At 35.7% G+C, this 21,270-nt stretch overlaps 1 protein-coding gene across 1 annotated transcript; it reads right to left on the reverse strand.

The window, feature by feature from the left end:
• Positions 1 to 226: 226 nt before the first annotated feature.
• LOC147409341 (putative amino-acid acetyltransferase NAGS1, chloroplastic) lies at positions 227 to 14,808 on the reverse strand. Its single transcript, XM_086427779.1, is given in 11 exon segments — positions 227 to 692; positions 694 to 802; positions 1,305 to 1,377; positions 3,115 to 3,274; positions 3,476 to 3,587; positions 7,392 to 7,489; positions 9,531 to 10,014; positions 11,081 to 11,232; positions 11,416 to 11,624; positions 12,406 to 12,493; positions 14,291 to 14,808. Coding segments are annotated over 11 exon segments (1,920 nt in total). The 5' UTR covers positions 14,681 to 14,808; the 3' UTR covers positions 227 to 647.
• Positions 14,809 to 21,270: the final 6,462 nt, after the last annotated feature.

Here is a 21,270-nt window from a genome sequence, read left to right on the forward strand (position 1 = left end):
ATATATTATTGAAATAAGTTAACAATAACAAAATAAATGCCTTTAACGTTAGTGACAATATTATGAAATTTTCCCCGAGAACCCAACAAAATAAGGCACCCGAAGTTTTGGACGTAAGTGTTAAATGATCAACTCTGAGAATTATGTCCAAATAATCAAAACCACCAAAAAATAAAAATAAAAATTAGTATTTTATGGAACTTTGGAAAGATGGTCAAGGCCAGACTGATGAATGATAAGTAGGTTTAGTAAGGAAAAAATGAGAATATTACAAACAAAAAAAACAGACGACCTAACTAGAAATTAAATAATCATCGACTTCTCCTCAAAAGTTAAAATCCCAAAAATATCTCAAACACCCCACAATCCCATAACGGCCTTGCACCAATAATACATTATTAATTTTTTCTACAATTTTAATTTATAATGAAGTTAACCCTCACAAAACTAATCAAGTGGAGATCGATAATCACAAGAAATACAGAATGAGATGGTTAAATTCAGGACCTAGAAACCTTGTAGCTACAAAGCTAAACCCCAAATTAACTAGCTATGACTCGATTCTGTTTTCAGAATGGTTTATTAATCTGCAGTGCTCACTCGAATACCCACAATAAATATATAGTGAACGCAAGTGAGTGGTGTTATCACCTCAAGACTGCCCTATTAACAGTGACGCCACTTCGATCTTTACCGCAGTATCTTTGAATAATATTTCGATCTGCGGGACAAATTAATTTTTTTCCTCCTCTCCTTTGGAATGGACTCGATGGTACACTCTGAGAAGCCACGCCTTACAAACCTGTAAAATGCATTATAAGGTAACAGTCAAAATTAGTAAGTAGTCTGATCATCACATCAATCAATTGGATCTAATATGCAAACTCGTTTCTTTGGCTGATCACTTGATGCCACCAAGCCCTAAACCCTATAAATTTAATACTTATACAGTAACCCAATACTCGATGATGGTGGTGGTGAAAGGAATGGATCAAATCTAACAAGCATATTCCAAACACCACAAGTATGTATGTGCTTACGACGATGCAGCCGCCAATAAGACATTTATATCCTAACTGAAACATTTAAAGTTACACTTCGGTGGCCAATGTAAATAAAGGCTGCAGAATCCATATCACTATGAACATAACTAAATCAAGATGGAATGAAAAGAATATGAACTGCAGAAAATATTAATGAAAAAGCTGACATGGAATTCATTTTCTATTAATTATTTGAAGTTGAGGTAATTAGCATGCATATGAGATCACTTTTATTTGATATTGTGGTAAGCATGTACATACCAATCTGCTGTACGGGTTGTAAGCAGAAAAAGCTTCTCCAATCCAAGGGATGCTGCTTTCTTCTCAATGTAATCTGCAGCATTTTGATTTAAAATGTGAATGACAACACATGGTAAAAATCAAAACCAACCTGTAGTTTGAGAATATAAAACCTGAAGTATTTTTTTTTAGAGAAAATTAATGCCATTTAGTCCCATAGTACTGATATTAAACAAACCATTTTAAGAAGCCACCAATAACTTACTAAGCCAAAACAATGTCCAAGGTTTAAAATTTTGTTCCAAAGCATGTTTCCGTGAGGAAAGAAACCAAAATGTTCTCTCCCGAAACATTCAATCTTTCGTTCTGGTCTAGACCAAAACTGGAATGCTGCGCCGAAACAGAGTGAGATATTGAATCATGGCAGTGCCTACAAATTCAAAAAGTACATCTTCTAAAAACAACTCACTGTAGAAGCGATTAATAATTTTTTGCACCCCAGACAGCAGGGGATAAAACGGTTGAACTGGTTGGAGAGTATGGGACCATGAACCGTGATTCTCACTAGTTTGGATGACACCCCAACCAAACTTTGATTAAACCAACCATGCTAATAAGAAAAATAGTGGAACTTGGTGATTGAACAATTCAACCGAGATGGCTCGAGGTTGACCCACCCAGTCTTCATAGTTTCTTTCTTACTCTCAAATGTTCAAAATTTTAATAAAGAAAAAGGGTAGGACTCAGTGGAGAAGAGAAAAGGAGTTGATTTGAGAGAAACCAGAATGGCTGTGCATTCTTCAATCTGTTGCAAAGCTTCTTCAACTCCATCAAAGCAGGACTCGATCTGAAAATCAGAACATCAAATCCATTTTCTTAGGAGCCTCCTCACCTTGCAAATCTCCTTCCCTAGACATGCCCCACCGCTGCTCCTCTCTAGAGCACTGAAACCCATTATTAGAGAGCTCCTCTCCTCCCAACTTCTGGCAAATGTCAGCAAGAAATCCATGATGATATTGTTTTGTTATTGAGATAGGGAAGAAGATGAAATCACAGTGGGATGGGACTAAGATAAGGATATATGGGTAAAGAAAGGCCCATGGAAAATCATAAAGGTTAGCTGGTGGATCAAGATAGGTGAACCCATCTCCGTGGTATGAACGCGCAAACTTCATCAACTTAGAAAACTAAATCTTCCAATATAACTCTACAGAGAATGGAAATTTTACATTTTTTTACCACTAAAGCAATGAACTGATATTTTCTTTATAGAAAGCATATTGAATAATCCTTAAAAATAGGCCAAACACTGAAAGTAATATTAGTACTAAGCCAACAAAAGTTTGGAGATACAGCATGAAGTATATGGAATATGTATTTACTAGTCCATAAGAGTGCCACACATCAGGCAAGTGAACTTTCGTATTGATCAACATCAAAATCGAAGACAATGACTGATCTAACACAGTCCACTGCTAAAAATAATGAATACAACCAATTTAGTTATTGATATGCTAATTTAGAACGTTCGAGATTGTACCATTCATTGATACATTGTTCACCGAGATAATCAGATAAAAAAGTACTGCATCGCATAAATAATATCAAAAATAAAAAATCAACAGTCAGATAAAACTGGTAATAACAATGTATGAAATTGCTACTCAGTTTAACATGTAACACATTTTACAAGTCCATAAAAAGGGCCACACATTACTAGATATGAACTAGCATAAAATTCATGCAAACATTTCCTGTTATATATGAATAATAATATATTTATGGGCATATCAGAGATGTTTATCTACCAAAATAGAACTTTATATCATACCAAGCAATTTGTCTCCTTGTCCATGTCCACGGCATTCAGGAGACACAGCAATAGCAGCAACCTCTCCACACTTTTCTTCAAAGAATGGGAAAAGGGCAGCACATGCAATAATTGAACCATCTCTCTCTACAACGATGAAAGAATCCAATGCTTCAAGTAGCTGAGAAAAATGAGATCACAGCAGCACCTCAGGTCAAAGTTCAAAGAAGAGATGAGGCTAACATTTGGATCACTACTGCTATTATTTCATAATTTAAGTACATGCACATAAAATCCAACAAATCACAACTAAATGGTTCAGATATTTAAGAGCTCCGTGGGGTGGATGTGAGGGTGGGGAGAGGAAAACGATAGCAAGTACCTCTTTGTTGGTCCTGCGAACCAATGTACCAGATTCTTCTAAAGGTTGTATAAGTTGTTTTATCCCAGACAGATCCATCACAGTGGCTATTCGTGTTCCTTCGTAAACATCACTGAGAAGAGTAAATGAACATTAAAAGTGTGTAGATATTAAAAATTGATGAGAATGCAAAATACCATATTTTTCTCCTTTAATATTTAGTCCTTTATACATATTTGGTGCCTAAATGTACTCATTATTCTTTTATTTTGATTTAGGATGCAAATGGAGGTGTTAAGCGCAAAACGAAATTAATTGGGCGATTTTGAACAGTTTCAATATCACTTTGTAATCTGGGTATAACTCTCTCATCTGAACTCCGATTGAGATGATTCAAAATGCTATGGAATGCTAAGAAAAATATCTACAACTTTCATGTTTTGAGTTTTGAGAGATATTGACTGTATCAAGGTCGAAATCGGGCTTGAAGTTGCTGCACCTGCACTGTTGACGCGAATTTGACGCTGATTTGATACGGTTTATTTGAGAAAGTCTCCAAATCTGGTGCACGAAAATTCCAATTGAAAACACAACTTTCCTAGTTATATTAGGACTTTATTTTATTTTTAATATTTCTCCTTAATTAATTAGATTGGGATATTGTTATTTCAGAATATTTTTAGGAGATTTTGTAGGCTTCTAAGGAGGAAAAATAACGAGTAGAAGAAAGGAGACTGGAAGAAGATATCTCTCTCTCGCTTCTTCTCTAATTTTTTCTTTTGGGAGTTTTGATTATGGCTTTGTGTGGCTAAACTTTTCTAATTGGTCGAAGGAAACAGAAGCCTGGGAATCAATAAAAACTGTGAGATCTAATTGATTTTTATTGTTCAATTTATGCTTTGAGTATTGGATGTTCTTCTATGCCTATTTTCATTATTGTCTCGTTTAATTACTAGGAGGCCTACTAGCTTATTATTCGTTGCAATCTACTGTTAGGTTAGATATCAAATCCGTAATTGTTTGATCCTCTAATTTATGAATCAACTAAGATTTAATGATTTGCTGCGTCAAAAATTATTAGATCTTAGGAAGAACACTCGACTAAATTAAATACAATTGCTTGTGCTTGTATTGTTTAGCTTCATCGATCTATCTAATTCTTAAGGCTACTACTAGATTAAACCTTTAACACTTGTTTTGGGTTGTTTAGTAGTTAGGGTTAATTAGATCGCTTGTTTTCTATTTAACTATGACTAAGGAGAGATAGGAAAATATTTCCAACGATGAATATTCAAATTGTGAATTGATATATACTTGCATCGATGATCAGTTGTAAAATTCCTATGGTGGAAGTTGACTTAGACCAATGTTTGTTCTTTTGATTGATTTTAATTCTTCTATTTGAATTGTTCCTTAGTTATTTTTTTTAAAATTATTTTCGTTATACTTGAAATCCCCCTTTTTATTCACATAGCATAAAACCTAGGCTAGATACTCTCCGTGGGAACGATCCTTACTCGCACTAATACATTTATATTTTAGGAGTATAGATTTTATTTTTGGTTGCATGCGACAGCACACCAAAAATATCTGGGCATTCTTCCATCAATGATAACTAGGGAAATGCATGATGCTCGTGTTGTCTAAGAGTGGAAACACGGGCATCAATCTGGGGAAATTCATGATGCACATTAATTGAAAACTAAGAATCTAAGATAATTTGAAACAATCTGAGAGATTCAATCTTTCAGGACCAATATTTTGTTCCAGTTTCGCCTTACATATTCCAAGACGATATGGAACTTTTGTTGTGAGATGGGACAGGGTCTGTTCGTTGTCGTGAGATTTTTGGGCTTGTTTTTGTTGTTGCTTGTTGTTTGCTTGTTTTTTCTTCTTTCTTGGCTTTGTTTTGGGTTGGTCTTCTAGACCCCCCTTGTTTCCCCTCTTTTAATAAAATTATCTTTACTGTTCAAAAAAAAAAAAGACGATATGGAACTTTGACCATGGGTATAATAACTATATTACTTTTGTATACATCATTCTTAGGTGTTAAAAAACAAAAAGAAAAAAAAAAAGGTTTCTCAGGTCACATTCTACGAAATTTTCATTGGGAAACCAGCTCACAGAAAGGAAATTATAGCCTTCTTAAAAGTTAGAACAATACTTTTTTTTGTTAATAGTTCAAGGGTTAGTGGTTTGAAAGGTGAAGTTGGGTTCAAGGGGATTTTAGCCTAGGGCGTGGGAAGACCTCTCCACACGTCTTACCAACTTAGCTAAGGCACTTCAAAAAAGAACAATACTTTTTAAGAGTGGGAAGAAAATAGAAGCATAGGTAAGGTGGTTGGTTGCAATTAAGTGGTATGGGAGTTCTGTAAATTGATGAAGTACGAAATGTGGTTTTTTGTTGTCAACATCCTAGCAATATTACAAAACTACCTCCAATAAATTACAAAACTGTCCTATACATAATAACATCGTAAGTTGATAGTACAAGGTCTCTTTTTGAGGAGAAAAGCGGCAAAAGAGACACATGGTTGCAAGGTCACAAGAGGTGCAAGCTTGGAGAGAAGAGGCTTTGATGGTGATGATTAATGTCCATTTCTGATGCAGCCAAAATGCCCACCATTTTCACTTCCAGTAATGAAATGATGATTTTAAGTAACACACCTATATTCGTGATAAAAAGAATATTCCTAGCTCACGAAGTCTAGAAAATACCACACCTCATAAACCATGGGGGCCACAAACAATAGGTTAATTGGCATCACGTTCTAAAAATTGGTGCATGTGCATTTGGCTTTTAAAAAATGTTACCTCCACTTATCAAAAATAAACAGCACTGCTAACGAAGTGCAATATTCTCACAAAATTTGAGTAAATGTTCACACTCAAGGCAAGACAGAGCAGATCTGCTTTCAGTAAAAATAAATACGACTCTGGACCATTGTGTAAGTTCATATATTGAAAAAAAATTCATGTCAATTGGAAATTCAAACTGTATATATACACCCAAGGTACCTAAACAGAAATAACAATAAGACTAAGAACTTCAAGAAATTTGAGGTGATGCCTGAACGGTTTAGCAACAATTGAGCATTAAAAAGTCTAATCTGACAAAGCACACATATGCTATAAAAAAAAATTAACTTAGTAGTTCATTTGGTCACACAACCTAAGTCCATTTTCTGTACTTCTCCATATCCACTTTTCTTTTTGATCATTATTATAGGGAAAGCTTTCTTAAAACCAAAAAGGGGGAGCAGAGTACCAGAAGATGAAAGAGACAATAAGCCCTAAAAAAGAGGGCCAAATAAACTCAGAAAAAAGATAGAATTACAATGTTAGAATATCTCACCTCCATCATCATTAAAGCCTTATCCAAAAAATTGGGGTTGCTCAATGAATCATGTTCCTCCATGCAAATTTTTCTAAAGCCATGTCTTCCATTATATTTGTTTTATTCTTCAAGAAGAATAATCCTTCCAGAAAGCTTTCATTGAGAACTATCCAAGGGATCCATTCCTAACTATTTCCATTTAGTCATGGAATGTTCTCTCTATGTTTGGCATATCTCAACTACTATAAGGTCCATAAAAACTTAAAATATTCAAGATTTGTATGAGGTCAATAATGACCTACATTAAGGTCCATTTAAACATTTGTATTAAGAAAGGAATGTAGTCAATTGGATTGAAGCCTATCACTCAAGAGTTAATGCATATGCAAGACCAACAAAAAAGAAACAAGAAAGTAAACAATCTTTAGCAAGGAAATGAAAAGGATTGATTGGGCTCACTCAATATTGAAGGTAACGATGTTTAGCAATAGGGAGAATCAAAATGAGTTATACCAAGAAGCTATCACCGTGCACATATTGGAAAATTATTATTGATTAAAATCATAATGGAAGCCAACACAACAAAAAAATCATGCATACCTAGCCACCATAGTCCCCACTCCATCTCTTTTGAACAATTCCAATAACAGAACTCCACTAATGGTGCCATCTAATAAATGAACTCTTTGAACGCCTCCCTACAGAAAGAGAACAAAAAGTTAGAAATTTATAAATTTCCGATAGGCCAGATGCAGGATAATCGGTATAGTAGTAGATGAGGTTAAGTAGGCATATGCCATGTAGAGAAATTTCCTATGAATTGGCAGTTTAAGGAGATCTTTCTCAGAAGAAAACAAGTTAAAAACTTTTCTATTAATTTTAGCTATACCGACATGAATCTTGTTTCTGAAAACAGCAAACAGAAGACATGGCATTAGAGAGAATTGAAGGGAAGAAAAGGATTGTTCAGCAAATCCCAAAATTTTGGGACAAGAAATTGATGATGAATCCTCGTTTCCATTCAAGCACATCAAGAATTCTATCTTCAAACAAAGTAAGTGTCTTCAAATCTTTTCTTACCCACCTCATTCCATATAATTTTCGGTCTTCCACTTGCCTTTTTACAGCCTTTAACTACCACCAAGGCACTCCTCACTGGTGTTGTGACTGCCTCACTAGTTATTGTTGTACAGACTCAAACAATCTCAATCAACTTTCCCTTAAATAACTTCTAATCAATGCTATTCTTAGATTCATTATTGAATTTGTCTTCTCTAGTATTACCACTTGTCCGTCTCAAGTCTCAACATCTTCATCACTGTGATACACATTTCTATGAACTTTTTTTATTATCGGTAAGCCCATTTTTAATGAGCTTAGTAACTCAGTGCTGACGGGATTTGAACCCAGGTCTCTGGTATCAACTCCCAAAGACTTTACCAACTAAGCTAGCTGACACCTGCTTCTATGAGCATGTTGCTTGTTGATTGTGTGACATTCAACTCCATAAAGCATAGCATGTCTTACTATTCGTTGTCTTGTAAGATTTTCCCTTTAGTTTGGTATACATCAACCACATAATACTCGGAAAATGTGTATCCACTCATAATGCAAATTATGTGGGTCACACCCTGACAAAGCTTTCCATCTTTATGGTACATAACTGCATACATAATAAAAGTGGTATGTTATCTCAGCATATGAATGCACTTACTGAAGTTGTAGCATCAAATATCTTGTGTCTCGATCCTACTTAACTATAACATCCATGTCTCTAAGGAATTCCTCCATGCTCCTAGTTTTGAAGTATTTTCCTCTCCAATTTCATTGACCAACACTCGATCATTTTCAAAAAAACAAGTTAAAATGAACCTTGCCGTGAATATAAGCAATTAAACCATCTATAAACTGAAGAGTTGCAAACATTGGACCAGTTCCTAGTGAACAACTGGATTTGATAAAATTATTATGTTCATGTAAGTGAATAAAGGAGAGCAAAAATTGCTCCCACTTAGAACAACTTGCTTACACCATCTTTCACAAACAAGTTAGAATCTACTTCAGCATTAACACGAGCATGCATGTACAAAATATCAAGGCCCAATCTGAAGAGTCAAAAACAAAAATGGACAGTTGAATTACAAAATTAGTCACCTAATGAATGTGATAACCTTGAAACAAGACCCATTTGGAAACAATATACAAATGACCAAATGTCTTCTGGTGGCCTCACTCAATCATCCTATAACACTACAATAAAACAAAGTTTCACATAGTCATCCCTTTGGGAGAGTGGGTGACTTCCTCCAATCAAAAGAGAAAGAATTCTAATATATAGAAAAGGTGAAAATCTGATTGTTCTCCTAACACTTCCGTTTCAATGGATACAAGAAATGATGCATAGAAACTAAATATACCTTGACCGGCATCCAGCAAACTATAAGTGCAACAAGGTTAAAATTTGTGGATTTTAAACAGTAATAAAAAACAAGAGCAGAGATGAAATGAGCTGGATTCATAACGGATGCTCCCATATCACAACTTGGGATTGGATCATATGGAAGCACTGGCACTATAAGAGACTTAACTCAACGTCAGAGTTATAGATTGTATAATCACACAAAAAATGAAACAGGAAACATAATGAAAGAAGAGTTCATACAATCGATGGAAAACATGCATGAAGATTAAAATGTAATTGTAATGGGAGTTCGATTGCGGATTGTATTGTGGACTTACTCTGCAAACAAAAGCTCCAGCAGCCAATTCCGAAAGGTAACCGTTCAATCTACTCAGTCGTTCCTCACCTCCAATCGCAAATCCCTGTTCACCAGACCAGAGCCCATTCCCATTGTCAAAACCAACACCGTTCTGAAATGTAGCATTATAACTTTCACTGAAAGCATTCCCATTTTGAGGAGGATAGCTAGTTCCATTCCCATTTTGAGGAGAATAGCTAGTTCCATTCCCATTTTGAGGAGGATGGCTAGTTCCATTGGAATCAATATATTCAGGATAACCGACTTCTTCGTCACCAACAGCTTTGACATAGTTTGCGGCAATTTCACTTTGCTTAGCTCGCTTTCTAATTAATAGGTCTGCATCTTGAAGAGTCATGAAACGAATAAGCCGTCCAGATTCATCAAGGATTGGACCATCTACAATGCAAATAAGCTTCTCTGCTCCAATAGCTAAAGCACAAGCAGTAGCAACCTCATATGTGCTGCAACATTCAAAAGCATTAAGCATCAGAGAACTCAAGCAGTACATATTTGCAGAAATCATCACTTTAGAAAACGATAAAATACTTGGGAAGTGCAACACAGTTGAGTGTCAACAGAGATGAACAGTCACGCTTGAGTGCAAGTTTGAATCTATGCGTCTAATATGTAAATAATATTCAAGTTAGTTTCAAGGTGCATCAATAGAGGCACGTACTATAACATACTCCTAAAACCAAAGAACTTACTGAAACAGAGCCTTGCTGATCATTTTGCATTTTATGTATCTACTTTTACGAATCCATGCAAAACTAGAGAGAAAAAATAACATTTTGGGGTGGGGGGGGGGGGGGGGGGGTAGGGGGGATTCAAACCTTCATCCGTAGCAATTTTTTAACCTATCCTGGACTTTAAAACGGAAAAAACCAATACCCGGTGATAAATACATTTTAGGCAATTTATTTGTGATAAGGTTGGATGGCCCTTTCAAACTAAGAATCTAGGAAGAAGGATATAGCCTATAGAAACTTCAGGGTTCTTCTACTCATACAATCAAATATATTATTATCAGCAAGGTTGTTTCTTTCAGAATCATTTTCAATTCTAATTTATTCATTTGCATTCTATGTTCATTAATTCGGTATATATATGTGGAATAGAAACATTGGAAAACTAAAATATAAAGTGGATGACAAAAAAATTCTGAAAATGTGGCGTTTAGGCTCAATATCAATAGACTCTTAATTGAATCTGTGAATGACCATGCTAAATGGTGACAACATGCTTGAATGAGTAACAGTTTTGCATCTGCATTCCAGCACGAGGTTACTGATCATTGTGGAAAATAGTAGAAGCACCATATATGTGCACACTTGTTGTTCACTTGTGTTTTCTTATCTGTCCCAGTAAAACAGAATAGAAAGAAGAAAAGATAGCACCTGCATGCCGATGTTATATAAAGCATGATAACAAAGTGGTAGGTATTAGCCAGAAAAGAAACAGTAATATATGTATTTAAAACACAAGTGAACTAACTAAAGGAACATTTTAAAAGGCTATCTAGCATACTTGCAATTTAAAACTTCTCCAGTGCTGGAATAACCCAGGTTACTTAATATTACTATACAATCTCTGTCAAGCCTTTCGCGTATGCGAGAAACATCTATCTTCTTTACTTCACCCGTTGCTCCATAATCAACACCTTCAACAATCCCTCTTCTCTGGAAAAAAAATTAAAAAAAGAAAAATTACTTCACCTTCTCTTGTGGTAAAATGGAAAAACAACACAATAAACACTAATCCTCACTATTTTAAAACAGATCCTGTTTAAATGAAAGAATAATGACAGAACTTTAGTTGAATTAAAACAGTAAACATTTGATCTGAAGCAGGAACTTGCTCACCTTAGCTGCAAGATAATTACCACTTGCAACACTGACACCAACATCATGCCAACGACTATTTTCACCATGACGACGAATATTCGATATAGAGGGTCCAGGAGAGAGCTTTGCTTCCATCATTATTCGGATTCTCCCAGCTGCTTCCATCGCTGCCTCAAGTGAATCAGAATCTGTAATTCGGTATCGACCAACATACTTGGCTTTGCTTCCTGCAAGAACAATGTTTGGGAGGCAATGCATACATGACATTGTGACCATTTCTTATAACTTGAGTGTGGTATGCCAAGAGAAAGATAACAGCATAAAGAGAACAAAGGGGAAAGAAATGTGAATCCAACAATGACAGCATTCAGTGACCATAATACATTAGCATAGTATTTAACAGGTCCGCGTTTTTTACGCTTTCTTAGTTCAGTTTTGTATGATCATATTTTGTAAATAGAACACGACCTTAGATTATACACTCCAAACCATTTTTCTTATAAAATTCAGAAACTCGGTTACATGATTAATTGATACAGACCATAAAATTTCAAGCATTCAATACAGTCCATGAAAAATCTTCGGTACTCAATTAGATTGTCAAGCTTTTATGTTCTTCGGAGAAAAATCTAGCATAACCTGAAAACCGAATTTTTTTTTCTGCTCATTTTTTCTTTTCCAATTGTTGACTAACTTGAACCCAAGTATAAAGCATAAACCATCCCAAAGCTTTCTCTTGCCGTACTTCATGGTTCACATCAAAATGGAGGGCAATGGACACCCAATCTTCTTAATTGAATTTTTTACTCGTGCCATTTTTAGTGCATTTAACATTACAAGAACGAAGTAGAAGCATATAGTAACACTTTGCTCTCTGTAATTCACTTAATTGGCAAATACAATTGTTCACTTCGCCTTCTTATGAGGAAATCAGGTCTAAAAAAGATAGAAGTAACAAGAATCAATGAAGAAGCAAAAAATAAATAAATAATAGCATGGATTCGTCACCTCTCTCAGTCAAAAGCTTGTCAATCAGAATATGTGTCCCAGGAACAAGAACAAATCTGATCCCCAGACCATGGAGGAGAGAGAGATCCTGCATATAACGCAAATATCCTAATGTTGGTAATCCACACTCCTGTTTATTCCACAGACAAGATACAAAACGAACAGAAAAATGCTTATTTTTAGCATTCTATCCATTAAAATGGAACTAGAAGTATTCATGCATGAAACCACTGAAGTTTTTTTCCCCCAATTACGACGATTATCAGATCAAACTTGGTCATGTTGGAAAGGACTTGGATTTCTTATAAGTCGCCAACCCTGCATCAGATACCTGAACACCATTGATACAGTTGTTGGAAAACAAATTGGCATCTACAACCAAGGGTTAAAATGTAGTTTCGGAGGAATGTTTCGATTAAGGAAAAACATTGAAACATTGTAAAACATTTGGAAATTTCCAAAATTTCATAAAAAATTAACATTTTTATGGTAAATTATTTATAAAAAAATAAAAACACATTTTTGGTTATGAGATGACTCACAACTATTTAGTCCTAAGTAAAATACAACTTTTTTAACGTTGATACATGCTATTAGACACCAATACGCTGTGAATATACTAGGGTGTGTTTGATAAGTGATGGTTGCATGAGAGAGTTAGTAATCCGCACGAGTTTCTAACTTTATTGCGTTTGAAAAGGTATTCGCGAGAGTTTACAACTCACCAACTCTCAAACCTTTTTTTTTTTTTTTTTTTTATAGATTACACTCAAACATTTTTGTCATTTGCAAAGTCCAACATTCACCAACGCTCTCTCTCTCTCCTTCTTCTTCCCCAGCAACGCCCCAGCCATCTTTTTCCTTCCCCAGCCTCAGCCATCTCCCTTCTTCTTCTTCCCCAGCCACAACCACTTTTCCATAGCTCCAGCCTCCCTTCTTTTTCTTCACCAGCCACATCCAATGCTCACTGCCTGCTACCATCAAACCCTATTTTGAATCCTCAGCCATCTCCCTTCTTCTTCCTCCCCAGCCACAACCAATCTTCCATAGCCCAACCATCTCTCCCCTTCTTCTTCTTCCCAGCCCCAGCCATCTCCCTTCTTCTTCTTCCCCAACCACATCCAATGCTCAGCCCTCTACCATCAAACCCTATCTTGAATCCTCGTTATAACCAGACACAAAAGTTGTAATAAACTCTCACCCTCAACATCTGAGAGTTGAACTTTGAGAGTGGAACTCTTGAATGTTCAACTCTCTCAGTGAACTTTCCTTTATTAAACACACCCCTAGTTAGATTGCATTAAAGTATGTTTGATGTTTCAACTTTTAGTAAGCTATCAAATACTTGTAGCCTAATATGGATAAAAACTCAGATTTTAATCAGTAGATTGTGGGTTCTATCTTTCTAGATCTCATTTAAAACTGCTCCTCAAAATATAACTCTTTCTCTGCAGATTTGAAAGAACTAAAATATTTTTTGATATTGCGTTGCTTTTTTTCTTTTTTTCTTTTTTTGTTGTTGTGATTCTTGATTATTTGAATCTCTATTGGTTTGCAGAGATTTCATTGCTTATTCTAATTTTTTTTTTCCCGATTTTGGTTCATTTCGAAATGTGTCATCGAAACATTCCAACACATGCTGACACAAATCAAAACATTAAGGTACAAACCAGCACCAACCGAAACATTTAATTCCTCGCATATTTCGTTTTGATTGTTCAAAAATTGATATATATACCGACTGATACATTCCAATACGATATTTTGAACTACTAAATTAACCAACTGAGGAAGGTTTGAATCTTGTTATAAAACAGGTATAATTGAATTTTGAACTAAAACCAGATCAATCAAACCAGAATTTAAGCATGAAATCGAAACCTGCCTCGAGAATTGCATCCAAATAAGGACTAGCTACGATCTCCCCAGATATAATCACGACAAATGAACTACCTCGATGAGCTCGAAAGTAGGGCCAAGCTTCTCGAATCGACCCCACAAAACCCTCGTATTCCTTAATTAAATAAGTGCCATCGCTGATATCACTCACTGTATCTCCAATGAAATTGCAGCTCAAAGAAAACCGTTTCCTTCTCTTGGGCTCATTTTCGGGCAAAAAAGGAGACGTTTTAACTTCTGAAAATCTCCCAATAAATCCTCTCGATCCATAGGCGAACCTTGAAAGACAAGTTCGAATTGGATTCTTCTCACACAAAGAGGAGATTTCTCCAGAATTTTGCAGAGAAATCCATGAATTTGAGCTTGTAACCGCCATTAATGTACGGACCGAAACAAAGAGAAACCTAACTCAAAAAAAAAAGATAGAAAAGAAGAGATCAAGAGCGAGGGACGCGGCAGCTGCAGAGAGAGACGCCACTGATGACTGGTGAAAACGGCGACGTAAGAATTTGACGTTTCTAGAAGTTAGAACTCGTTTTTGGAATTTCGACTCGAAAGCACCTGAGTCTGAGTGAGATATCCGCAACGACTCCAATCACTCGTCCCAGATTCGAGTTTACTCAACGCGGTCAACACAAACGAGTGAAAACAGTTCAAATAAGTTTGGACTTGGTTAATGGTTATAGTTTGGAAACAGTTTTTCTCGTTCTATCCACCTGACTCGTTTGAGTCCATCGATCGAGAAAGAATTAACAACTCATTGCATGCCACGTAATCCACAATCTAACCAAATTTTGAAAAGGAGACATTTTAGACTTTAATTTATGTGGCATGTATTTAGGGAATCGTTTTTTTTTTGCTCACGCGGTCTGGGCAGACTCTTCGTGCAAGGATAGTTTTGTAACGAACAAGGGTACTTTTGCAAATTAAGAATTCTATTTAATACACGTGGGTACATGTGATTGGTGTATGCCAAGATTTCTCTGCGCTCTATGACGAATTTTTTATGTTACTCACTAAAACCTGTCTTTTGTAGCGCCATACGGTGGATCATACATCATCATTTATTTAAATAGATATTTGCTGTTTTAAAATTTATGTGTAAGGTGATGAACCAATGGCATGATGCCATGTGTAATGAAAAAACAGCAAGTAAATAAATTCTTCAGAAAAAAAAATAATTCCCAGACTTTTTCTCTCCATTAACTAATAATACTTGTTTGTCCAATGAGTGATGATAAATGGATGTTGTTTTTGATTTCTCTCTCTTGCCCATAGTAAAAAAATATAAAACTTTTTTATTTGATCACCTCGTGACATTCAAAAACATGATCCGTTGCGATGGAGTTGTAGAAGACAAAATTATATGAACATTAAATAATTAAAAAATAGTTATTTTTCATCGTTGAATTTTATTTTTAAATTTGGATGCTCGTTGATATATATATATATATATATATATTTTAATATCAATAGTTTTATGAAATATAAAAAAATGTGTTGTTGGATTGCCAATGTCATAAGCTATGTGGGCCAACAATCCTTTTTAGGATTTGAAATCTAAAAGAATAAATATGTGTGGAGCGGGAAAGAGAGAAGTTCTCTATATTGTTGATGTCATTCAAACCACATGTAAAGCGTTTATTGGGCTGTGAGCCAACACATCAGGAGGCGTCAAGGGTGTGCAACAAAAACCATGGCATCATGCCATTAGCTCATCAGCTTAGCACATAAATTTCAAGAGAGCAGATTATTTGTGTGATTAAATGGTTCTTACTGGTTTGGTTGGATCAAATAGATCACACATGGACACAAATACTATACAGGAATTTATGATTAACACAAAAATCAATCCTTGGAATTACTAACCACCAAACTAATTTATAGATCAATGCTAAAAATTATCATCAATGGAGTCAACCAATTAGCAAATTTATGATGACTGAAATTTAATCCCTCTTTTATTTTATTTTTGCTGTCCTAAAGAGATTGGTTGCACTTGCACCAATCCCATCACCCACCGTCCCTAAGTCGGCTAAGCCCAAGATTGATCTCAAATTAGGTTAAAGTTGATTTTTGATTTAGTTGATGTTCGTCAAAATAGGAATTCAACTTCCATCTTAATTAAAAACGATTAAACATAAGAGTTTGATATCCAGTATGAGCATTAAGTCCTCAAGGACCTTCCGTGAGGGCACATCCTCACTTGCTTGGTCTGTGTGATTTACGGGTGTTGCATGTACCCCGGGACTAGTCCTTGGACAGACCAAAGTCTATGGACTGAGCAAAGCCCAAATATGAGTTTTGCCCAATCTGTTGTCTACTAGGATACTTGATTATGAATACATATACATATAATATGCCCATATCCAATATAATAGTAGGTCGGGACATCAGGCACGGTTGGACGTTGTTAGGCCTTCTCATTATCCGTATTTAATGAATTGAAATTTTTTAAGAATAATGCTGAAGTGACCTCGGGTTAGATTCACATATCGCACTTCAGGTGAAAGTGTATGAGAACTATGGCGACTGAAAAAGCATCTATGATTCCTATCCACTTTCAAGTCAAGAACTGCAATAAGGGCTTCCAGCTTGAGGTCACTCCAGCACAACTCATTTTTTAAACCGGATACCCCTTTTCATACTCAAAGATCAAGGCCCTTCTCTTGGTTGGGCCAGATTATTGAGTCAATTTGACATCCCTATTTCTATGAAAGGGGAATTTGGTGGATTCAATGTAATCGAATTGGATTTCATCAAAATAGATCCCAAAACCTTATCACAAAAATATATCTAATTTCCCTAATAATTAAATTAAACCATTTGGGTACTGTCATGCTCATACATGTATTTGACAGAATTTATGATTATTTGGGGAAATAAACGAATAATATCTCTGCTAGGTATTATATTAAATTCACTATGCACCACGTAGATGTGCCCCGGCCCAGATAATTTTCGTTGAACTCTCACTTGGAACTTAGATAATCTTACCATCTATTATTGGATTGAATTCTCTAGATAGTTTTTCATTTGTTTTGCTATACTAATTATATTAGATAGATCCATAAGCAAGCCAACAACAAGTTAACTAAGATGCATTATATACGAGACCGATAGGCGATTAATGCCCATAGGTCATGAATATGATACTCAATTTGAGCTTTAATTCCTCAGGGCCCACCCTCACTTACTCAGCAAGTGTGATGTGTGGGCGTTGCACATGCCCCGGGACTAGTCCTTGGATAAGACCATGGTCTATAAAATGGGTAAAGCCTGGATACAGGCTCAACCCGCTACCTACGTGGATGCCTGATTATCAAAAATAAATAAAAAATTGCATTGCATATTAGGCCCTAATATAAATATATAAATCAAGACTACTTTGCGTTAGTGGAAAGTTGTTCACTATTAGAAAATCATTTTCCATGGAAGTCCAAAAAAATTCATTTATTAGAATTTATTATTGTGGTATACGCCATCATCATTTGTATCTTATCTCAAAAAATACAAGCAACGATTATTGTTCCTCAATTTTAATTTTGTCTAAAGTTCAACTCAATGTATTTCTACAGATGTGGTATCAAGTCATGCCTTCAAAACTTTATATGCCCTTCCACCAGAAGGTGGCTATTTAATGTTGTACATGTGCCAGGTAGGATGGCATGTGCGGATTGCCAAAGGAAAAAATAAAAGAGGTGGTATCAGGGGTAGAGAAAGAATTTTCTTGTAGTAGGGGCAAATTATAGAAGGTGTTATAGTTGACGAGCTTGAAGATGAATGATTTTGGAGAGAAATTTAGAGATTTTTGGTTGGAAGTTGTAGAAAATGATATATAAGTCATTTCCAATTAGTTTATGGGAGAAGCCAGTCAAAAGGCAATATCATCTTCCAAAAATATAAGGGGGGCAAAAATTGGACAAAAGTGAGGGCAAATGGGACATGTAATTAATTGAAAATACAAAGGGTTTCTCAAAGTTCAGTGGGGACAATTGCCCCTATTGCATCGTTACTAGCTCCGCTCACATGTGGTTGGCCAGATAACCAAGATGAAGTCCGCTGCATTATTCATTAGTAATCGAAGTCTAGATAAAGGTGAACGAACAAAACAGAATCTTGATATCGTTGTCATGATCGAGGATCATCTGAAAATAATATCCCGAAGAACAAGGTGAAGTATCCTACATTTGAAGATGATTTCAACGACGATCAATTAAGACATCTTCTTCATAAATTTTACTCTAAGCTTTAGATGATCAACGTGAGATTTGAATTGATGAAGAAGAGGTGGTTGTTGGAAGTATGACGACCCAATACTCCTACTTGTATTAAATGAAAATCTTAAGGCACATGACGTGGGAAGAACACACAAGAAGATATTATACACATGCAAGTATTTTATTCCATGCATGCATTTGATCGACGTACGATAGTCATAGTTAATTATCCTTTTGATCCCACACTAATCTTTAACGATAGTCCACCAATGGATTTGATGATGTTGATGAACGAATTGGATTGCGGGCTCTTTGATCATCTCAGTTATCTTGTTTTGGTGTCCCAACCATTTGATTTCATCTTCAACCATGATATCGTCTCATAAGATCCCACAACTAAGAGAAATAAATATGGCGTAGGGACTTGAAGCATAGATATGTACCTTTTGACTCCCCTTGGAACAAGTAGGGCTGGTAATGGATCGGTTAGGTATCACATCAGTACCACTCCATTATCGATCTGAAAATTTGTAAGCATGTACCCGATCCAATCTGATTAATGAACATGTGAGCAAAATCTGATTTGTTTCATCTCATCCCTAATCCGAAATCAATCCGAATACATGCTTTATTTTCAAATTATCAATATTTAAAAAAAAAAACATTAAAAAAAATATAAAATCATATAAATTTTAAAAAAATCTACTTTCCAACTACAAATACAGAGGGAAACCAAAAAGACTAAAACATTTATCTATATGTATTTATATGTTCGGATCGGATTTTTTTTAATGGATTGGGTACATCCGAATCCAATCCAAAAATCCATTTTTTCATGTTTTTTTAATTAATTTGGACATCGAGTATATTTCGGTTCATTGCCAACTCTAAGAATTATTGTGTTTCCTCATTAGGTAATCTAGTCTCGAAGTCTCCTATTCATGGACAAAAGTATAGTTCAGAAAACGAAGGATTAACAATTCAATATGACTGAAACTTCAGCAAAAACCAAAATTAGAAATGGTTGATGCACAATATTCCTTAACTATTACAATGGGAATACTAATAAAATGACCCATCTCTACCTAGGTAATGGGTGAACCGTGCACACAAGTCATGACATGTCACACATGATGCAGGGGCCCAGCAGGGTGGAGCCAGGAATTTGCTCATGTGAGGGGCAATCAAGAGTAGAAAAAAATTTGTGGGGACAATTAAGAATGAAAAAAATTAGTTATGGGTGTAACTAAGAGGGCAACTAAGAGTGGTGGAAAACAAAATTGCAGGGGCAATAAAGGTAAATTTTAGTTATGGGAGCCACTAAGAGGGCAACTAAGAGTGGTGGAAAACAAAATTGCGGGGGGCAATAAAGGTAAATTTTAGTTATGGGAGCCACTAAGAGGGTAACTAAGAGTGGTGGAAAACAAAATTGTGGGGGCAATAAAGGTAAATTTCTTTATCCATCACTAAAATTTGTCATTTGTCACAATAGCACGTTAATCCATAGAATTTAAAAACTCACGCGCGCGTGTGTGTGTTGGGGGGAGGGGGGTTTGCCCCCACTCTAAATCCTCCCTGAGGCCCACCATATTAAATGACACCAACTAAAGTACATGTTGTAGGTAAAATCAGGGGAAATTGCTAAAACAATTCTGTATTTTGTCATATATCCAATTTAGTAATTATATTTTCTACAAAAATAATTATTTGTGTGTGTGTGTGTCTGTGTGTGTGAGAGAGAGAGAGAGAGGGGGTTGGTGGTTAGGCTTTCAAGTGCCCCCACTCTAAATCCGCCCCTGAGGCCCACCATATTAAATGACACCAACTAAAGTACATGTAGTAGGTAAAATCAGGGGAAATTGCTAAAACAGTTCGGTATTTTGTCAAATACCCAATTTAGTAATTATATCTTTTACGAAAGTAATTATTTGTGTGTGTGTGTGTGTGTGTGAGAGAGAGGGGGGTGGTGGTTAAGCTTTCAAGTGCCCCCACTCTAAATCCACCCCTGAAGCCCACCATATTAAATGACACCAACTAAAGTACATGTAGTAGGTAAAATCAAGGGGAAAATGCTAAAACAGTTCGGTATTTTGTCATATACCCAATTTAATAATTATATTTTCTACGAAAATAATTATTTGATGCATGATCATTGAGAAGGCCATTTGATGAAAATTTACACTAGTGAGTTCCATGTAGAATCATAGAGAATGATAATAGCAAATATAACCATACATTATAAAATCATTTTGATAATTACAAAATTGGATTCATGATCATCTTCGTAAGTATTTTTTTTTTTTTAAATGACTGGTTTAGTCATTTTTGCAAAGTACTCTTACCATTTTTGTAAAACAGCTAAATCAAGCTTGATGTGGTAATTATTACCATCTCATCGCCCATCTGCATACCATGCGATCTTACATTCTTAAACCATCAACATGTAAAAGTGTCAAATATTTAGCAATCCAGACGAATGAGAACTAAGAACTGCTCCATCGGCATCTGGTTCTTGCCGAGGAGAGAAGGGAAAGGGCTTTAGTCAGGTTGGCTGCCTACCAGCAAACGGTTAAACACTCGTATGATCGTAAAGTCCGTCGAAGGAGTTTCAAGCCAGGGGACCCGGTCTTGAGAAAAGTATTCTGGAACACCCAATAACCCTTAAGTGGCAAGTTGGGGTATCTTGGGAAGGACCATATATAATTGACCGAGTTAGACTAAAGTTATATATATTCTCAATCCACAA

The sequence above is a fragment of the Akebia trifoliata genome, chromosome 2 (assembly GCF_017979445.1).
Source record: "Akebia trifoliata isolate Shusen 1 chromosome 2, ASM1797944v1, whole genome shotgun sequence".
NCBI lineage: Eukaryota > Viridiplantae > Streptophyta > Magnoliopsida > Ranunculales > Lardizabalaceae > Akebia > Akebia trifoliata.